The sequence below is a fragment of the Hordeum vulgare genome, chromosome 3H, assembly GCF_904849725.1.
Source record: "Hordeum vulgare subsp. vulgare chromosome 3H, MorexV3_pseudomolecules_assembly, whole genome shotgun sequence".
Classification (NCBI taxonomy): domain Eukaryota; kingdom Viridiplantae; phylum Streptophyta; class Magnoliopsida; order Poales; family Poaceae; genus Hordeum; species Hordeum vulgare.
In genome coordinates this window covers 558,033,228-558,050,642 of record NC_058520.1, presented here as the reverse complement: position 1 = coordinate 558,050,642, position 17,415 = coordinate 558,033,228, and the positions used below count along the sequence as shown (strand labels likewise).

Genomic DNA, 17,415 nt, shown 5'->3' with positions numbered 1-17,415 from the left:
GCTTTTTCCAGTGTTACGTGGAGGCAGCGCGATCGTGCGAACGACCGGCCCAACCACCGGGCGTGCGGCAGGTACCTTCCACGTGCCACACATGCGGCAGATATCGCGACAAAAAACACACAGCTGGAGCTACCATTTTAGGCCCCGTTCGTAGGCGATCCTAAGCCAGCTTCCTAAAATCAATCTGAGAAGCCAGTCTTCCCTCGCATCTCTACCTCGTCCCGCAGATCTCCGTCCATCACCGCTCGGCGCTCGCAGCAGCCACCCCGAAGTCCCCGTGCAGCCATCTCCCCCATCTGCCGCCACTTCCTTCGTTGCTCGCCGCCGGCACCCGGTCAACCTGCTCCGTCGGATCCACGTCGACTTCTTTCGGTCTTGTTCGGTTAATCCTCCTCCCAAAGCGATTGGAGAGGATTGGAGGAAAATTTGATTTGTTAAGGATTTAATCTCCTCGATCCCTGTCAAATCCCTTTTATTTTCCTGTCAACCGAACAAGGCATTCCTGGGCTATAATCGCTGCTCCACCTCCTGTACCACTGATTTGGCTACTTTGTACGGTGTCTGGAGCTGCCCTCTGCCCTCTGCCTTCTGCTTCTGAACGAATCGGTGCTCCCGTCTGAAGCTGGCTGCGGGCTTCGGGCTTCAGGTCGACGTACTTCGCCGCTGCTCCGTGCGGATGCGGCGCCACTCCTCAGCCTTCTCGTACTGCCACTGGAGGGCTTCAAGCTCCTCGGCGTGGCGCCGGCGCTCCGCCTCCTCGCGCATGCTCCGCTCGGCGATGGCGGCAGCAATGGCGTCGAAGTCCGCGACGTAGTCCTCGGGCCCGACCACTCCGCGGAGGCCGAGCGGAGCGGGCTCCTCGGGCTCCTCCTTCACCGAGACGAAGGCGAACGGTGCCGGCTTCTCCGGCTCCTCCTCGTCCTCCGACCACTCCCTCTTCACGGGGAGAAAGCCCGCGCCGGAGGACGAGGAGGATCCGGCGTAGGAAGATCTCGCAGAGGAGAAGGACGCGCTACGGTGGCCGTACTCCTCCGTCTCGCGGCGGTGGAAGCTCGCCGGCGGCGACATACCGTGGTTGGTCCACCTTCGGGTGTCGCGCTTCCTCACGCCGTCCGCCCGGAGGCGCCGCTCGCGCTTCGGGTCCCTCTCATGGCCGGATCTGCTGCCGGAGCCAAGCCCGGAGCTCCACATTTGGCCCCACATGGCGGCTGGAGGCGGGGCGGGTGGTCGCCGGCGGCGAGAAATGTGGAGAGGGGAAAGGGGAATCGGGTGGCTCGCGGCGACGGGGGGGATAGGGTTTGGGCCCGCAAAATGATCGCGGAACGGCAGTTATACTGCTCGGGGCGTGCGGTTTGCGGGCTGCGGCAAAAAAATTGCGGGTCGGGCGAGTATGCAGGCTTTGTCCTGACCGGAAAATTGAGCCGAGCCCGCATACTCGCCGGAATTTTTGCGGGCCGGGCGTTTTGTGGGGTCTGCTAGAGTTGCTCTGAGCGAGCTTCCTAAAATCAATCTGAGAAGCTAGTCTTCCCTCGCATCTCTGCCTCGTCCCGCAGATCTCCGTCCATCACCGCTCGACGCTCGCAGCAGCCACCCGAAGTCCCCGTGCAACCATCTCCCCCATCTGCCGCCACTCCCTTTGTTGCTCGCCGCCGGCACCCGGTCGACCTGCTCCGTCGGATCCACGTCGGCTTCTTTCGGTCTTGTTCGGTTAATCCTCCTCCCAAAGCGATTGAAGAGGATTGAAGAGAAATTTAATTTGTTAAGGATTTAATCTCCTCAATCCGTGTCAAATCCTTTTTATTTCCCTATCAACCGAACAAGGCATTCCTGGGCTATAATCGCTGCTCCCCCTCCTGTACCACTGATTTGGCTACTTTGTACAGTGTCTGGCGCTGCCCTCTGCCCTCTGCTTCCGAACGAATCGGTGCTCCCGTCTGAAGCTGGCTGCGGCTGGCTTCGGGCTTCGGGGAAAGCTGGTTATTTCGGAAAGCTGGAGAGGATCCACATGTCTTCTAAGGTAGAAGGCGTACTTGTGGCAGGCGCCATCGCTCAACTCCCATCGGCCCAACCGATTTTGCGTACCGTGTCCGCGTTCTAAGAGCATCTCTAGTAGAACCCTCAAACCCTTAAATCTAAAATCAGTTTTAAGGGTTGAGAATTGCCCATTTTTGACACTTTTAAGGGTTGAAAAACAGGAGCAAAGACTAGAACCCTCAAACCCAACCCTTATAACGGAATATTCAGATATTTCACCTAATGCAAAAAATCGGAATACAGCCAGGACCGTGCACGCCGGCTGCTGGCGCTCGCGCGCTGCTGCTGCTGCGGCGCCGCCGCGGCAGGGAGAGGGAAGGGGAGGGGACCTTGTGGGCGAAGGCGGCGGAGGTGGCCTTGGCGGCGGCGGAGATGGAGGCCATGGCGACGGCGGCTGAGGCGGGCGGGGCGGCTGGCGCGGCGGCTAGGGCGGGGGCGCGGGGGCGGGGCGGGGCGGGGCGCGACGGCGGGCGGGGCGGGCGGGGCGTGACGGCGGCTGGTGCGGCGGTCAAGGCGGGCGGGGCGGGCGTGGGGACGCGACGGCCGGGGCGCGGAGGGAGCGCGGGGCGGCGGCCGGAGCGCGAGGGGAGGCGGGGCGGCGGCGGCCGAGGCAACTTCCTCGCGCGCGCGGGGAACCAACTGCCTGCCACGCGAGGTGGGAAGTGGAGTGCGGGTTGGGGGCAGTTTTCCCTTCCAACCCTCACTTCTACAGGCTGGAAAAGGATTTGTGAGTTGGACCTTTAATTTTTTTTTACGGGTTTAAGGGTTTTAGTCTACATCGTTTTTTGACGAAAACTGTAAAAAAACGGTTATTTTTAAGGATTTGAGGGTTCGAGGGCTTGCTCTAAACCCACAAACCCCTCTCGCAGCCTGCACGGCCACCAGCGAGGCCACGATGCCGTCGATCGCCGGCGGAGGAGGCTGGCGCCTCCTCTCCGCGGGCCGGGGCGTCACCTGGCTGCGCCTCCGCCGCCTCCAGCGCCCGCCCCTCTCGTCTCTCGCCGGCGGCAGCGGCGGCGACGCGCCGCATCTGCCGGTGGTCATCGTCGGGGCCGGGCCCGTCGGGCTCGCCCTCTCCTTCCTCCTCGCCAAATTCGGTAAGCGCCGCCAACCTCCTCCAGCTATGCTCTGCTTCGCGCTTCGGTAGGCTCCGCCGTCCAGTGGGGGGGGGGGGGGGGGGGGGGGGGGAGGATTCGTTTGTGAGCACCTCTGAAGTCGCCCTTGAGGTGTATGTAGGAGTAGCACTTATCAGGTGTTCAGTGGATCAATCGGAGCCCAGCTGGTAAATCTGACAGTTCGTTTCGTTGAAACCTCGCAGGCATCAAATGCACGGTCCTGGAGAGAAGCATGGAGTTCACTCGGCACCCCCGAGCGCATTTCATCAACAACCGCACCATGGAGGTGTGTTATCAGTTACTAGCTGCCAAGCGCACCCCAGCATCGCCATTTCAGCATTTCGCGTGTGTTGTGGGTGGTGATTTAACAGGCGTTGGTGGTGTTGGCAGATCTTCCGCAAGTTCGACGGCCTGGCCGGGGACATCGAGAGGGCTCAGCCGCCCGTGGATCTGTGGAGGAAGTTCGTGTACTGTACCTCGCTTTCCGGAACAATTCTTGGTTCGGTTGATCACATGAAGCAGGAAGGCGAGTTTAGTTCTTGAAGTGTTGAGTGCGTGATGTTCTGAACCTTGCCGCATACATTGACCGGCTGACGATTATTTTGCGCAGATTTCGACAAGGTCATTAGTCCTATATCAGTTGCACACTTCTCGCAGTACAAGCTAGTGGATTTGCTACTCAAGAAACTGGATGGCGTTGGCTTTCAGACGTGCTTTCCTGATGAGCTTGGTGGTAGCTCCGCTCAAGATTTGCTGCTGGAAAACAAGATACTGATGGGACACGAGTGTAGCTCCATTGAGCTGACTGATGACGGCATTTTGGTTGGAGCATCATTCAACAACGGGGGGAGGATGCAGGAGAGGAAGCTTCATTGTGGCCTTCTTCTAGGCGCAGATGGCGCTAGAAGCAAAGTGCGTGAGTTGGCTGGTATACCTATGAAAGGTGAAAGGGACTTGCAGAAATTGGTCAGTGTTCATTTTGTGAGCAGGGATCTTGGAAAGTATTTATCTAGTGAGAGGCCTGGCATGCTGTTCTTTATTTTCAACCCAGATGCAATTGGTGTGCTGGTGGCACATGACCTGGAGCATGGGGAATTTGTGTTGCAGGTATATCAAATTAGCAGACTGTTGTGCGTCAGATGCCCTTTATGCTGAAGGAAGTAGGATGATTAGTTATCTAGCTGTTAATTTATCTTCTGTTTCATGTTCAGGTTCCATTTTATCCGCCTCAGCAGATGTTTGAGGATTTTAGTGCAAAGGTGATTTTCAGTTGAATATTTTGTATCCCACCTCATTCACCTGTGAACGTCTACTAAAAATTATCTTCGGCACCCAGTCTGTACAGCCTTGTCTTCCTGAAATGCTTGTTTGTAGTATTCTTTTCAAGAAGTTATTTGCAGCCCTTACAGTTCTGAAATACTTGTTCTGTAGATTTCTACTTTTCTAGTCTGCGGAGTAAATTTTGTGTCAATATTTACACGCCTCCTTACTCTTTTCCCCCATATGTATTTCCCCTTTGGTTCTAGGTGTGCGAGCAAATTATTGTCAAATTGGTTGGATGGGAGCCAGCAGATATTCAGGTTTTAGACATAAAACCATGGGCAATGCATGCTGAAGTTGCGGAGAAGTATGTTGGCTGCGACAATCGTCTAATCCTAGTTGGTGATGCTGCTCACCGCTTTCCTCCTGCTGGTGGTTTTGGTTAGTAGTTATTTTCAAATTTGATACAGCAATATTACCATGTTGAGCTCTTTAATTATTATGTATCTGAAGTTCAAATGTATAAAGAAATGTGCACTTCCTGATTCCTTTTTGCAGGCATGAACACTGGTGTTCAGGATGCACATAACTTGGCTTGGAAATTGTGTTTACTTCTAAACGGCATCGCTAACCCATCAATTATACAAACTTATGAGTCAGAGCGCAGACCTGTTAGATTCTTCTTGAATGCCTTCTGTTCCTTCAATGTTAATATCTCTGTTACAAATATACTGAAATATATACTTCTTTATGACAGGTTGCCATTTTTAACACAGAACTTAGTTTGGAAAACTTCAAAGCAGCAATGTCTATTCCTGCTACCCTTGGTCTTGATCCAACCATTGCAAACTCAGGTAAAGTACCCTGCTCCTGCAAGAGGGCTGTGCACAATTTATTGCTATTCTCTTTGAAAAGTAAATATTGGCAACATGTACAACTATGCTTAAGTTACAGTTCAATGTTTGTAACTTGCCCCTTATACGCACCCTTCACATGTTTCTATCAGTGCACAGAGTAATCAATAGCGGCCTGGGATCAATCATTCCAAGAAATTTACAGAAGGTGGTTTTGGAAGGGTTATTTTCCATTGGTCGGACACAAGTCTCTGACTACATTTTGAGTGAGAACAATCCCCTTGGATCCTTGAGACTAGCAAGATTGAGAAATATTCTTGATGAAGGAAAAAGTCTACAGCTGCAGTTCCCTGCAGAGGATCTTGGCTTCCGGTTAGTCTCCTTACTGTGAATGATTTTTCAAAACAACTGTAATGTTTATCTTCCTTTTGAGTTTACTTGATGGAACAACATGAGTAGACCGCCTCCGGCGACAATGCTATGTTGTCGCCAAATAGGCAAGTTTCTGACCTGGATCTAATCTGTGCACTTTCAGCTATGAAAAAGGAGCCCTGGTTGCTGAAGATTGTGCTAAAACCACTCATCAAACTGAAGAACTGAAGCATTCTAAGAGGTCATCAGGAGAGTACATCCCATCTGCTAAGGTTGGTTCACGGCTACCACACATGCTGGTGAGACCACTGCATACTTCGAGTGAGGTTCGACCCTTTGACACCTAATTGATACATTCCTTGTTAGACCTTCATGTACCTTTGTGTAAATCGTGGGCGTGATGACTCCTTGCAGGGCGTGTTCTCAACACTGGACCTACTAAGTGGGGACAAACCTGAGTTTGTTATCATCATCGCACCGTTGAAAGAGTCATATAAGCTTGCCCAGGATATGCTGAGGATAACAGATGAATTCGAGTTATCAGCCAAAGTTTGTGTGATGTGGCCACAAGGTTCAGGGGGTGAAGAAGTGAAAGGGAGCATATCCGAGTTGGCACCCTGGACAAACTATGTCGATGTCGAGGAAATACCAAGGGCAACTGTGAACTCATCATGGTGGGAGATTTGTCAGGTAAGTAATAGAAGTGTTATTTTGGTTAGGCCGGATGAGCACATAGCATGGAGAACAGAAACTGACATGGTGAGAGATGCTTGTTCAGAAGTTAGGAGAGTCTTTTCTCAAATTTTGAGTAGGCCCCAGGTGTAAGAATGCCCAGATATCCATTCTGTAGCTGACTGGGTTCCTCAGCCACTAGATGTGACATTAAACATAGCACATTATTTGCATGTACATGATCTTCAGGTCTGTTTGTCGGTATCTTCTCACACATGTTGATAGCATTATCATACATTTGAAATGAACTTCCCAGAGATGTTACATCAATGTGAATAAAATCATCTTTGTTGCATCATACTTTAGATATGTTGGCTGTCCAGAACAAATCAACAAGGAGTGTTTGGACCAAGTGTTTTTGTCGAGATTTCTTTTGTTACACCAAACCCAATAATTGGAATCCAAACTAATCCCAAGAACTTGAATTCAAACCCAAATCTGCCCTGATTCTTGGAGTTTTCTTTTTTTGTTACACTAAACCCTGTGAATTTAAACCCGAATTGCCCTAATCTAAACAGATTGTAAATAAAAAATGTAGTGAGACATTGATAGCTAGTGACGCAGCCACTTTCTAGCTTTCACCAGGACAATCATCGAATAAATATCCTGTACATCAAGCCTGAGAACATCACCTGAGCATAATACAATTATGTGCTATCAAAACTTGATTCAACCTTCAACAGCACTACGGCACGGCATTACACATCGAACAGACACCTAAGTCACGGAAACACCAGAGAAGCTGCTTCTTCTCAAGTCTCTGCAAACACTAAGCAATTCTCCTGCGCCTTCAAACACAGCAGCATCATACAACACTTGTCACTGCAATGATAATTTGTCCTGCAGTAGCTATCATACACCCAAGCAACGCACCAGCGACAACCTGGGAGCAAATTCCAGTGGACAGTAAGTTTCCTTTTAAGATCATGGAAGGGCAAATGGACAATAAGCTCAGTTGGCAACCGGCGACAAATATGGCATCACTTTTGAACTGCCAAACTATTACTGAAATGGAGAGTGAAAATGACATTTGAGCAGACCTGGGTGGGAGTATGTCCTAAAAGTTCACGCAATGGTCTTGTTTCAGCCAAGGGATGTTCAGCGGGTAGTTCACAAACTATTTGGTTTAGCACCTAAAGAATGGAGAAAACGAGAACAGGTTCAGCATATATAGTCACAAAAATAACAACATCACAGCACAATCATGAAAAACAGAACAGCTGTTGCATACCGCCGCTTGCTTTCCAGCATGCAATCTGACACCAGAAGCATCGTACATCACCTGCCAATCAAGTGACAGAATCGAAACTCAAAGACTTGATCGTCATGAATTAAAGAGACAGGCTTGCACTCAACATTTTAATGTCCAACTCATGGTAATCCAAGAAGCAACATCTTTTTCTTCTTTTATGAACGAAAAACAGGGGAGGGGAGGGGAGGGGAGGGGATGAGATGGATAACCTACCACACTTGCGAATATCGTCGCTGTGGCAAAGAGGGAACTGCCAAAGCCATCTTGGAAGCCAATCGCTACTGACAATGCTGTAACGGTTGCGGAATGCGATGACGGCATGCCACCGGAGCCAATAAGCTGCTTGGGATCCCATCTCTTCTCCTTATACCTTCCATTAATAAGAACCAGCGCACATCAAAACCTATTGCAGCAGCACTGGTCTAAGAAAGCTCTGTGCAGCATTAACAAGCGTGATGCAACACGGCGTAAAGGGGAATTTAATCCAAAAATCCATCGCTATGACAGACCATGCTAACGCCCAAATCCATAGAATTTTCTCGTTTGTTTTTGCCTCGTATGAATATCTCTTTTTTTTGGATGATCAAGGGCTTGTGAAAGAAACGAAGCATGCGGTTGAGGCTGCTCCGTTTAGATGTGTGATGAATTGGAGCCCAGCGATGCATTGAGGCTCAAGAAATCCAAATTCCACCCCGGAGCACCAAATCTTGTGCTTGATTTGAAGCAGAGAGAGATGACGGCGAATTTGCTTATGCTCCCAGCTCATTTTACATTCTACGTATATACTCCAGATGGAAGCAAATAATAATAATTCCGGAGGAAATCGGAGGGGGTCAGCTGTCGACGCCAGATCTCAACCAGGAGGAGAATTCCCCGTGCTAAGCGAAAGAAGCGAGTGAAGACCAGGTTTGACCGGCCCGCCGGGCCCGGAATTCCACGGCCGAACACGACGGGGCGAGAGGAAGGCGGCGCTGCTGCTGCCGCCTGCTGGGGGGAGGAGGCCAAAGGAGGAGTAGGAGGAGGAGGAGCGAACGGTTGGTTGATGGATTTATTACCTGGTGAGGAAGAACTTGATGGACTGGGCGATGGCGAAGCCGAGCAGCGCGGCGACGAGGGGGTAGTTGTGGAAGACGGCGAGGTAGGAGAACCCCGAGGAGGCGTCCGGCGGCGACGAGGAGGCGGCGGCGCCACCACCACCACCGTCCCCCATGGCTTGTTTCCTTTCTTCCTCCTCCTCCTCCCGGTGGCGACGGACGGCCGGCTAGCCTATTCCCGGTATAGAGAGTTTACTTATAGCGATTTCCCTATATACTCGTAAGCACTAAATTTATAGCTCTCCTTCCCTCTTAGTACTACTATTCCAAAAATCCTCTGCGCCAATGGGGGCCCCATTCGCCCTACTATATGCCTTGCCTTTTCGGCGCGCCCTCTCTCTTTATTTTTGCGGGGGTTTCCCTCTCTCTCTCTCCACGAAGAAAAAAAGAAACTGCTCAAGTTTCTCGCTCTCCCCCCACCCAATTTTTTTTATCTCCGTCTTGTACTCTCGTTGCTGGTTTTGAGTAGTACTACTTTTTTTTGAACTCGTCATTCAAAAAAAGGTTAGTATTTTTTCGAACTCAACATTCAAAAAAAGATTAGTATTTTTTTTGAACTGGCGTGCTGATGCTGATGAGGATGATTGGGGGATCGTCAGGGAGTATAGTAGGGAGGCTGATGCTGCAGCCGATGCCGATGTCGATGCGGATTGTGGGATCAGGGGTGGAGCGGAGGCGAATATGCCGGGGGCGGGGCGATGGTTGCAGCTAATTAAGAATCGGGTCGAGGTTTTGTCCGGTGGCGGCGGACCCGGGATTAATTAGCCTCCGGCCTTTTGTTTGGAAAAAGGCAGGCACGCACGCACGCTTTTGCGTGGCTTGCAAAATGACTCAACGGAACGGTGACCTCGGCCGACGGCGACGGTGCCAAGGTGATGATGGCCTGGCCCGCCCCAATCATGAGATCGGCAGCGTCGCCCGGCCCTCATGCAAACTACCCGAGCGGCTGCTGTGAATGGAGAATGATAGCCGGCCCAAAATGCGTGCCCCTGTGTATCTTCATTCGGATTGTGCACCCCCCGATGTTGAAATACGTACGGCATATACCTTCTCCACACGTAAAACAACTACTCCCTCCGTTCCTAAATATATCGCTTAAAAGACTTATATTTAGGAACGGAGGGAGTAGTACGATGATTTTTTTAGGACAACTATATAATTATTTGGTGGTGAGGTTTGTTGGGTCACGGGCTAGGTGAAAAAGTGAAAGCCCGCCTCGCATGCTGGAGAAATAATGCTTCTGGTAAAATGGCTTGGATCAGGGACGCGGTACGAGCGCCCATTCTTGCACGCACAGGCATTTGTATGCAGTCACGGAACGCCCAGAACTTGCACCAAACTGCACGCAGAAACCGCTCATTTTACATTTTTAACTCTCTTATATACTCGTACTAACATGTATATAAACGAGTAAATAACAATAACGACCTGTAAACGTACGAACAAGAGGCTCAGTGCGGCCGTAAAAGAAAACAATGGACCAAATCGTGTTGATCAGAGAAGGGGTTCAGAATGTTGCCTGGTCAACAAAGACAACACCAACCGCACCCGATCCTCAAAAAAATAAAACACCAACCGCACCCGATCCTCAAAAAAATAAAACACCAACCGCACCCCACACACACACACAAAGGACAAAAAAAAATCGCTGTTTCTTTACTCATGAGTATAGTAATCTACAGAACCAAACCAACCAACCATTTCTTATAAACCAGGGTCAAAGTCGGATCCATTCAACTTGGCCTGCTTTGACCTGGAACTGTCTTCTCCTAGATTCCCATTTGCATTTCACCAGAAAACCATCATAAGGCAGGCACACAGAAACCGTCAAGATCACGCTTTACCACAACCACAAGGCTACCAAATATTCACATCTCCTGCACACAACAGAACAGCATCTACTACATCTAAAACCTCTAGGCTACGTGTGCCATCTTTCATTTCGTGATATAGAACCGGTTGTGCGGGGCGCGGGGGTCGGTCATCTTCTCAAAGTCGAGGTCCATGTCGTCGTCGTACTCCTCCTCCTCCTGAGGCTCCGACGCCCTCCTCCGCCGCTCCCGGGCCTCGGCGGCCTCCCTCAGCGTCTTCTTCCGGACGTAGTCCTCGTACGACGTCTCGCACCACTTCTTGGCGTCCCCGATGATCTGCTGGTTGTGCCGCTCCACGTCCCGCTCCAGCTTCACCTTCTCCGTGTTGCGCGGCTCGCCCCAGTAGTCGTACCGGTACATCGGCTTCGACGGGTCGTAGTAGTCCTTCCCGTACACCACCGTCTCGTCCACGTCATACCGCCCGGGCTCCTCGATGGGGAGGCCCAGGGCTTTCCGGCTGCCGGTTTATATAGGTGTTAATAATGAGAGCGTGTGTGTTGGATGTGATGAAACTTGTTGCTCAGTTGCAGTTTACCAGCATATGTCTCTGAGCAGAGCCTCCCTTTCTTCGTAAGATCGACGCCACTGCAGCAGATCGTACTCGTCCATTTCTATGTTCCGTCGCATCTTTTCAATTTTGTACTCCTCTCCTCTTTCTTGTGCCTCCGCTTTAAGCCTTTTAATCTCCTGCATCAGTTAAACTTCAGCATCAGCAAAGGAATGGCAGAGAGTGACTAAACAAAATCCAGCTAATGATGGAAGAAGCGGTACCTCACGCTCAATGCGAGCAGCCTTCATATCGAGTTCTTTGATGTTTACATTCTAATAACAGAAAAAATTCAGAACCACAATGGGGGTATCATCAAGGGATCGCTGTACTGTGAAATAAACACCCAATGATGATCAAAGTAATCATGGCACATAAATGCGTACCACAACTTTCTTTTTAAGCACTGTTTCTTTGATACGTCCTTCAGTGTACTGAATCCTATTTTCTTCGTCGAATGAGGATGTATCAACTGTTGACTCGTACGTCACATCCTTGAATTTATCTGGATTTTCATCCTCGTGGTCTAGAATCATCTGCTCTGCATTATGCCATTCCCAAAGCTGCAAGCAAATAAAAAACATTCCTGCTAAGCCTGTCGAATGGGAACCAAATGTAAACACTAGGAGGGAGCAAGAGACATAAGCACGTTAGCGGCAGATATGTGACTACCGTTTCAACAAAGGGGTGGTCTGACACCAAAGGTTCTGTTTCCATGTCTGTCAAAGGCTTTTTCCTAGGAATGGGCGGCCTTCCACCTTCGCGCTGTCAGTGCATATAAAGGTAAGAAGCACACACAAGCACATAACACTGATGAAGTAAGAACAAAAAAAATGTGAAAATTGTTGAGGGGATTACTAGATTTAACAAAGTAGCAGAAAACAGAATCAAGAGGGCAAATGTTAAATTAATTGAGAAGTCTTACCCACAGCTGCTCTTCGTTAGTATCCTCCTTCCGGTGAAATATTGGTGGGAAGTCAAACCTATTAAATCTGCAGCAAGGAAGAAGATAGACAACCCTGAGTCAACTGAGAGTGAAGGTAAATCGAAACAATGCATAACACAATGGACATTAAAACCGTCACACAATCAGAACTCGTCAGAGTAACAGAGGACAAGGGTAGCGAAGATAGTGAGTTAGTGACGGCACTCACATTAGGTGATCAATGTTAGGATAGACAAGGCGCATTTCAAGTGGGAAGCGAAACCGATATGGGTCTCGTTTGGCCTGCAAAACAATAGATAGTTATTATTCATTAGTAAGGCGTATCTACTAAAGTTACTGAAATTCAAGGATCCAGGTTGCAAAGAGAAAAACAAAACATATCTTATAAAAAACTACTAACAAAATTGTACTTTGGTAATGCCAAAGCACCACTAACATATCATAATGCAATGTGGATAACCAGGCATTCCTCCACTACATATTGTTTACCATTAGATATCTTCAGAAGCAGCAACAGAAATTGGAAAATGAACTTCAAGGCTAACTAACCAGAATTTCCACATAGACATTCATGCCAGGTTTGACATGGTGACGGATCCAGTACCAATCGTTTCCTTTTATGGGCACCCACCTAAACATATAACAAGATGCAGCCACACAAGTTAAATATTTTCTTTACTATAACAAGTTATGTAAACAAAAGTAGAATATTCTAAGGCAAAGTTAGGCTTGACAGTGCCATTCATTAATCATCATTCAACATAATGCTATTGGTAGAATATTGTGATGCAGTTTCATGACAACATGCAGTTTCGTGACAACATGCAGACGCCTTTAATGATTCCATGCAGTACTATTATTCACAGTAGTTAACAGGTCACGTTTAAAAGCAAGACAACAACAAAATGTTACTAAAAGTATCATAACACATGAGCTTATATCAGCCATGGTAACTCCACAATCGCGCAGATTAAAAGTAAATACCCATCATGTGTGCCACCAATATCCACAAAAGCTCCTTGATGGAGGTGAATAGAGATCACTTTACCGTAACATATCTGCATGTGGTAGATTGAACCATTTATCGGAAGTTAAAATGGTAACATCAGCAAGTTACTGAAGAGGGAGGGTACAATCAAAAGTTTAAGTGAAACCTGTCCAGGGTAGAAGAATGGAAGTTCCAGCTGCACAAAAGCAACCAACACATCAGAAATTAACAGGACCAGGAAAAGTAGAACTAAATTAGGCAGCAAATTCAAGAGCAAATGGACATACCATATCTTCTCGGTAGTCCTTACCTCTTTTCCGTCTACCAGGGTAGTAATCCTGATCAAACTGCATAACAAAAATAGCCAGGTAGAATATTACTGCTCAGTCCTGAAATGATGAGAAAGGCTACAAACACTAGAGGAGATGACAAGCCAGACTCAAAATCATTGTGGTAATCCAAGCATATGCAGAAACCAGAACATTTGAGGTGATCAAAACTAGTTGGCTAGCTTTCAGGGCTATCATTAAAATTTAAAAGGATGTGTCTCTTTAAGTGAAATGCAACCAACACTAGCCTGATAGTAACAGTGGCAAAATACAATCATTATTAGCTGTATAGCTTACACGAAATCTTAGTGGTAGGTCCACGACAGCACCGTCCATAAACTCTCAAATGACAAGTTAGGCTACTGGCTCCAAAGCTCAGTTACTAAGGAGAGTATGAAGTTAACATTTACCAAAGAGCTTGCAGTCCAGGGCTAATACAAAATAGAAATCTTCAGTTCAACTCAAAATAAATAACAAGGCACCACAAGCCAACACCAATCACAAGAATTGAAACAAAGGTGTACACAGATAGCGGAACAGCACTGTTCATAAACATTGTGCAACTAAACAGGCTACTGAATAGTGTATACTACCATGATACCATATGACTGCATTTGGGCATTTCTACAGTCTACTTCAACAAGGAAATATATCACGGAACTATCACAATCAGGATTGATCACAATGCACCACTATAATCATTTTACAAGGGTTTTCTTGAACTAATTAATAACCATTGAAATAATACTGCAGGTCCTTTTTGAACTAACCGCAAGAAGGTAATCCCCTTTGAAATTTTCAAGGTTGATAACATAATAGAGAGCGGTAAATCAACACATCTCATGACATATGTGTGTTGTAGACTTGCAATCTCCAATAATCATCTAACTACAGGTACAGACCACCTGTCTAAAAAGCCACCTTTGATTGGATCAAACCACTTCAAATTCAGAATGCTCTGCTATAATCACAAACTATTTTCTTGTACAACCATCCTGGCCATTGCGGATTAGCAAGTACTGCACACAGATAATCGACAGGGTTATAGTGATATACTAGTACTACCTTGTAGGACTCCTCCTCAAGCCTGTCCCGGTTGGTATCCACCCACTCCTTGTACTGCTTCAAGAACACCTTGTACCGCTCCAGCGCCAGATCCTGCGGCGCGTCCTCCACCTTCTCCACGTTGGTCACCCCCTTGGCGGCCGCCGCCTCCATGTCCACCCGCTCCGACGCCGCCCTGTGAGCCTCCCTTATGAAGGCCAGCTCGTCCTGGTCCACCTCCCAGCCGGGCGGCGGCCAGTCCCGCGGGGGGACGAGCCGCAGCGGGAGCTGGCCGGCCCACGTGGTCTCGAGGGGCTCGGGCGTCTCGCGCATGGAGAAGAGGCGCTCGAGGTACCCCGGCTCGGACTCAACCTTCTCGCGGTAGGCCGGGGTGAGCATTCGGAACGCCTCGACGGACTCCGGCGAGGTGAGCGGCACCTCCTCGCCCTCGTTCAGGCTGTGGCGCGCGAAGGCGACCTCCGGGCTCATCGCCTCCTCCCAGGGCGCCCATCCGTGCTCGACCCAGCTCCGGCGGCGCGCGACGTCCTCGGGTTCGTTGTTCTTGACGAGGATGGAGGGGAGCACGGGCGGGTCGTCGGCGGGGATCTCGTCGGGGCCCGAGGGGGAGACGGACAGGGCGAGGCGGCGGAGGCGGGGCCGGAGTATGGGCTTGGGGCGGAGGCCCGGCGGAGCGAGGAGGTGGAGGAAGGTGGCGGTGGTCGCCATTTCTTGCGGGGGTTTGGGAGGACGGCGCGGCGGTCGGACGGTCGGCCGTCCCGCCGAGGGGTTTAAGACGTCGGGAGGATAAGGTGCGGCCGCTGGGAGCCACCTGTCAGCGAGTGATTCAGCCGCGTAATTACCGCTTCCTTTTCTTTCAGAGATTAATAATTTACCAGCCAGTGCTGTTAGAGCATCTGCAATCTACAACCGACTAGTTGAATGCCCGTGCGTTACCACGGGACAACAAAATTAAAGCAACCCTGTCATAGTCATCATAATAATAGCCTCTATAGTACGTATGGAGTACCCTGTATAATGATTTGCAACCTTCAAATGCAAAATCGATCCATTATTTTTTGAGAAAACATGTATTGTTTTCTATGTAGTGTTCTCAAATCTTAAAGAAAATTAGATATGAACACTTGTGCATATCAATGTAAAAACACTTATGCATATTCGATTTTGTATTTGTCCTTAGATAATAAACACGGTTCGTTCATTTGCACATGCAACATATCCTTTTTGTACAACTGGGGTAGAAATTCAGCCAATACCAGCAAATATGGCATAGATAACATCTCCTTTTGGAAAAGGAAATCAAATCTGATAGGTTCATGCTCAGTCTCGAATTCGAGTTGACCAAACAATAGTCAAATCAAAATGTAGCATCAGACTGGACTGAACGGTTGACTTCAAATTATAAAGTGGATTAAAAAATGCATTGGAAAGGTGCAACACATCATCTCTCTTCTCTTTAATTATCTAAATGCGTATAGAAATTAAGAAGACTATGTGTAAAATGTTATTGGTCTTGATTATCGTGTGATGAGAGAGAAGCATTTTTTATACTTTAAGATGCATTGAAAACATAAAAGTACATTCTTTTGTGGACGAATTTTAAAGCCAAACGTACACTCTTCAACGGACGGAAGGAGTAGGTGGATATAGTTTCATTTACGGAGTCTGTTCTATCCGAAGCAAATTCGCATCGTAAAAACGATTTACAGTACCCTTTATACGCGTTTTTTATGGATCAATTTTCAACGAGTGCGTTAGAGATGCTCTTATAGACTACACTAGACATTGAGCATGTACGGACTATTTAGATGGCTTATTTCACGTAGTGAACCTTAGGAATATGTTTTATAGTCTAGACTAGACGTTGAGCATGTATGAACTGTTTTAGATGGCTTTTCAGATTAGAAAAAAGTTCATACTTAGAGAGATAGGTTTGATGATTTGCTGAAGTTAGTTAATTCGACAGCAGTTGACCTTGAGTACACCAATTATCTTGTTGATGACGTGCTTCCTTACTCGTTGTTAATCAACAATAGTACTATTAATTGATGAATACTTTTACTGTACAGAACTAGTTTATAAAGCACCAGATAAATATGAACTTTGAAGTTCAGCCATATAAACTATTCAAGAGAATGTCCAGAAATTTGCAAACTGGAGGTGCTCTAAATACTTTGGGCCATAGCGTACTGCGTACACCGTGTGGCAATGCATGAGTACCATGGCACACACACAAACTCGAGCTGCCAGACCAGACTCAAGTTCACCTTACCTTTCACGTGTCAGCAGCTCACACTAATTACCCCGTTGGCTAAACGCCGGTCTTTCATCCGACAACAACAGAGCTACGACCGACCAACGACGGTCCTTGATCGTTAATTGGAATGCTTCGCCTGCGGTGTCGTAGATGCCTGTTCAACGGGCATCTCTGCCAACAACATCAATGCTTTGCCGTGAATTTGAAGGTGCCGCACTAGAGCTACGACAGACGGAGAGGAGCGGCGAACGTGTGACGCCTCCGCCTCCGTCTCCGCGAGAGGGAGGGCTACTATAGAGTGGCACATGGGACGGGCTACTATGAAGTGGCACATGGACCAGATCGCTGACATAGGCGGCTGTGACCGTGAGAGGGAAGATGGGAATGGGCTGGCGTGCGCGAGGTTCTGATCACTTGCATGCAACCAGCGTTGCCTTTTTTCTTGGTGGGCCCCTCTGTCAACTCTGCTCATCTCCGAGTTACAAAAACTACCATGATCATTTTTCATACAAACCCCCGATTCGCCGGATATACGTGCATTACACGTGTGTCAAGCTTAAAAATGACTACTCTTGACGGTGTTTAACTCTTGAAGACATGACTAGGTAATTTAGTCTTCACAGCTGGCTGGCCTGCAACTTTTGCGGCTGCTTTTATTTTTTTCAAAACCGCCCAGCCAAGCCGAGCACAATGCTGCCATCT

The 17,415-nt window shown here is 48.5% G+C and overlaps 3 protein-coding genes across 3 annotated transcripts; 1 reads left to right on the top strand and 2 right to left on the bottom strand.

Annotated features, from left to right (window-relative positions):
- Positions 1–2,885: 2,885 nt before the first annotated feature.
- LOC123445029 (2,4-dichlorophenol 6-monooxygenase) lies at positions 2,886–6,571 on the top strand. The gene is made up of 11 exons (XM_045121944.1): positions 2,886–3,131; positions 3,353–3,435; positions 3,540–3,675; positions 3,760–4,256; positions 4,361–4,408; positions 4,676–4,850; positions 4,968–5,080; positions 5,167–5,263; positions 5,416–5,635; positions 5,799–5,961; positions 6,050–6,571. The coding sequence occupies exons 1-11, from the start codon at positions 2,930–2,932 to the stop codon at positions 6,458–6,460; spliced, it is 2,145 nt and encodes a 714-aa protein (XP_044977879.1). The 5' UTR covers positions 2,886–2,929; the 3' UTR covers positions 6,461–6,571.
- Positions 6,572–6,916: 345 nt separating this feature from the next.
- Positions 6,917–8,914, bottom strand: LOC123445030 (uncharacterized membrane protein YuiD-like). The gene is made up of 5 exons (XM_045121945.1): positions 8,675–8,914; positions 7,833–7,989; positions 7,599–7,649; positions 7,408–7,500; positions 6,917–7,250 (listed from the first exon to the last, which is right to left on the bottom strand). Exons 1-5 carry the CDS (start codon positions 8,827–8,829, stop codon positions 7,173–7,175), a joined length of 534 nt encoding a protein of 177 aa, XP_044977880.1. The 5' UTR covers positions 8,830–8,914; the 3' UTR covers positions 6,917–7,172.
- A 1,436-nt stretch (positions 8,915–10,350) lies between these two features.
- Positions 10,351–16,882, bottom strand: LOC123442022 (protein PLASTID TRANSCRIPTIONALLY ACTIVE 10). Its single transcript, XM_045118150.1, has 13 exons — positions 16,868–16,882; positions 14,460–15,359; positions 13,353–13,412; positions 13,232–13,261; positions 13,062–13,135; positions 12,627–12,708; positions 12,286–12,359; positions 12,057–12,123; positions 11,804–11,896; positions 11,518–11,694; positions 11,356–11,406; positions 11,120–11,271; positions 10,351–11,041 (listed from the first exon to the last, which is right to left on the bottom strand). Exons 1-13 carry the CDS (start codon positions 16,880–16,882, stop codon positions 10,651–10,653), a joined length of 2,166 nt encoding a protein of 721 aa, XP_044974085.1. The 3' UTR covers positions 10,351–10,650.
- Between the last annotated feature and the right edge of the window lie 533 nt (positions 16,883–17,415).

What these genes read in the sequence shown, in the direction of transcription:
- LOC123445029 (XM_045121944.1), top strand. Translation starts at nt 2,930, where the DNA reads ATGCCGTCGATCGCCGGCGGAGGAGGCTGGCGCCTCCTCTCCGCGGGC. An exon ending in ATGGGGAATTTGTGTTGCAG is followed by an intron (nt 4,257 to 4,360) that starts GTATATCAAATT and finishes TTTCATGTTCAG; the next exon opens with GTTCCATTTTATCCGCCTCA. An exon ending in ATGAGTCAGAGCGCAGACCT is followed by an intron (nt 5,081 to 5,166) that starts GTTAGATTCTTC and finishes TCTTTATGACAG; the next exon opens with GTTGCCATTTTTAACACAGA.
- LOC123445030 (XM_045121945.1), bottom strand. Translation starts at nt 8,829, where the DNA reads ATGGGGGACGGTGGTGGTGGTGGCGCCGCCGCCTCCTCGTCGCCGCCG. An exon ending in CGACGATATTCGCAAGTGTG is followed by an intron (nt 7,650 to 7,832) that starts GTAGGTTATCCA and finishes CTTGATTGGCAG; the next exon opens with GTGATGTACGATGCTTCTGG. An exon ending in ATGCTGGAAAGCAAGCGGCG is followed by an intron (nt 7,501 to 7,598) that starts GTATGCAACAGC and finishes TCCATTCTTTAG; the next exon opens with GTGCTAAACCAAATAGTTTG.
- LOC123442022 (XM_045118150.1), bottom strand. An exon ending in TTGAGGAGGAGTCCTACAAG is followed by an intron (nt 13,413 to 14,459) that starts GTAGTACTAGTA and finishes TTTGTTATGCAG; the next exon opens with TTTGATCAGGATTACTACCC. An exon ending in CATTCTTCTACCCTGGACAG is followed by an intron (nt 13,136 to 13,231) that starts GTTTCACTTAAA and finishes TACCACATGCAG; the next exon opens with ATATGTTACGGTAAAGTGAT.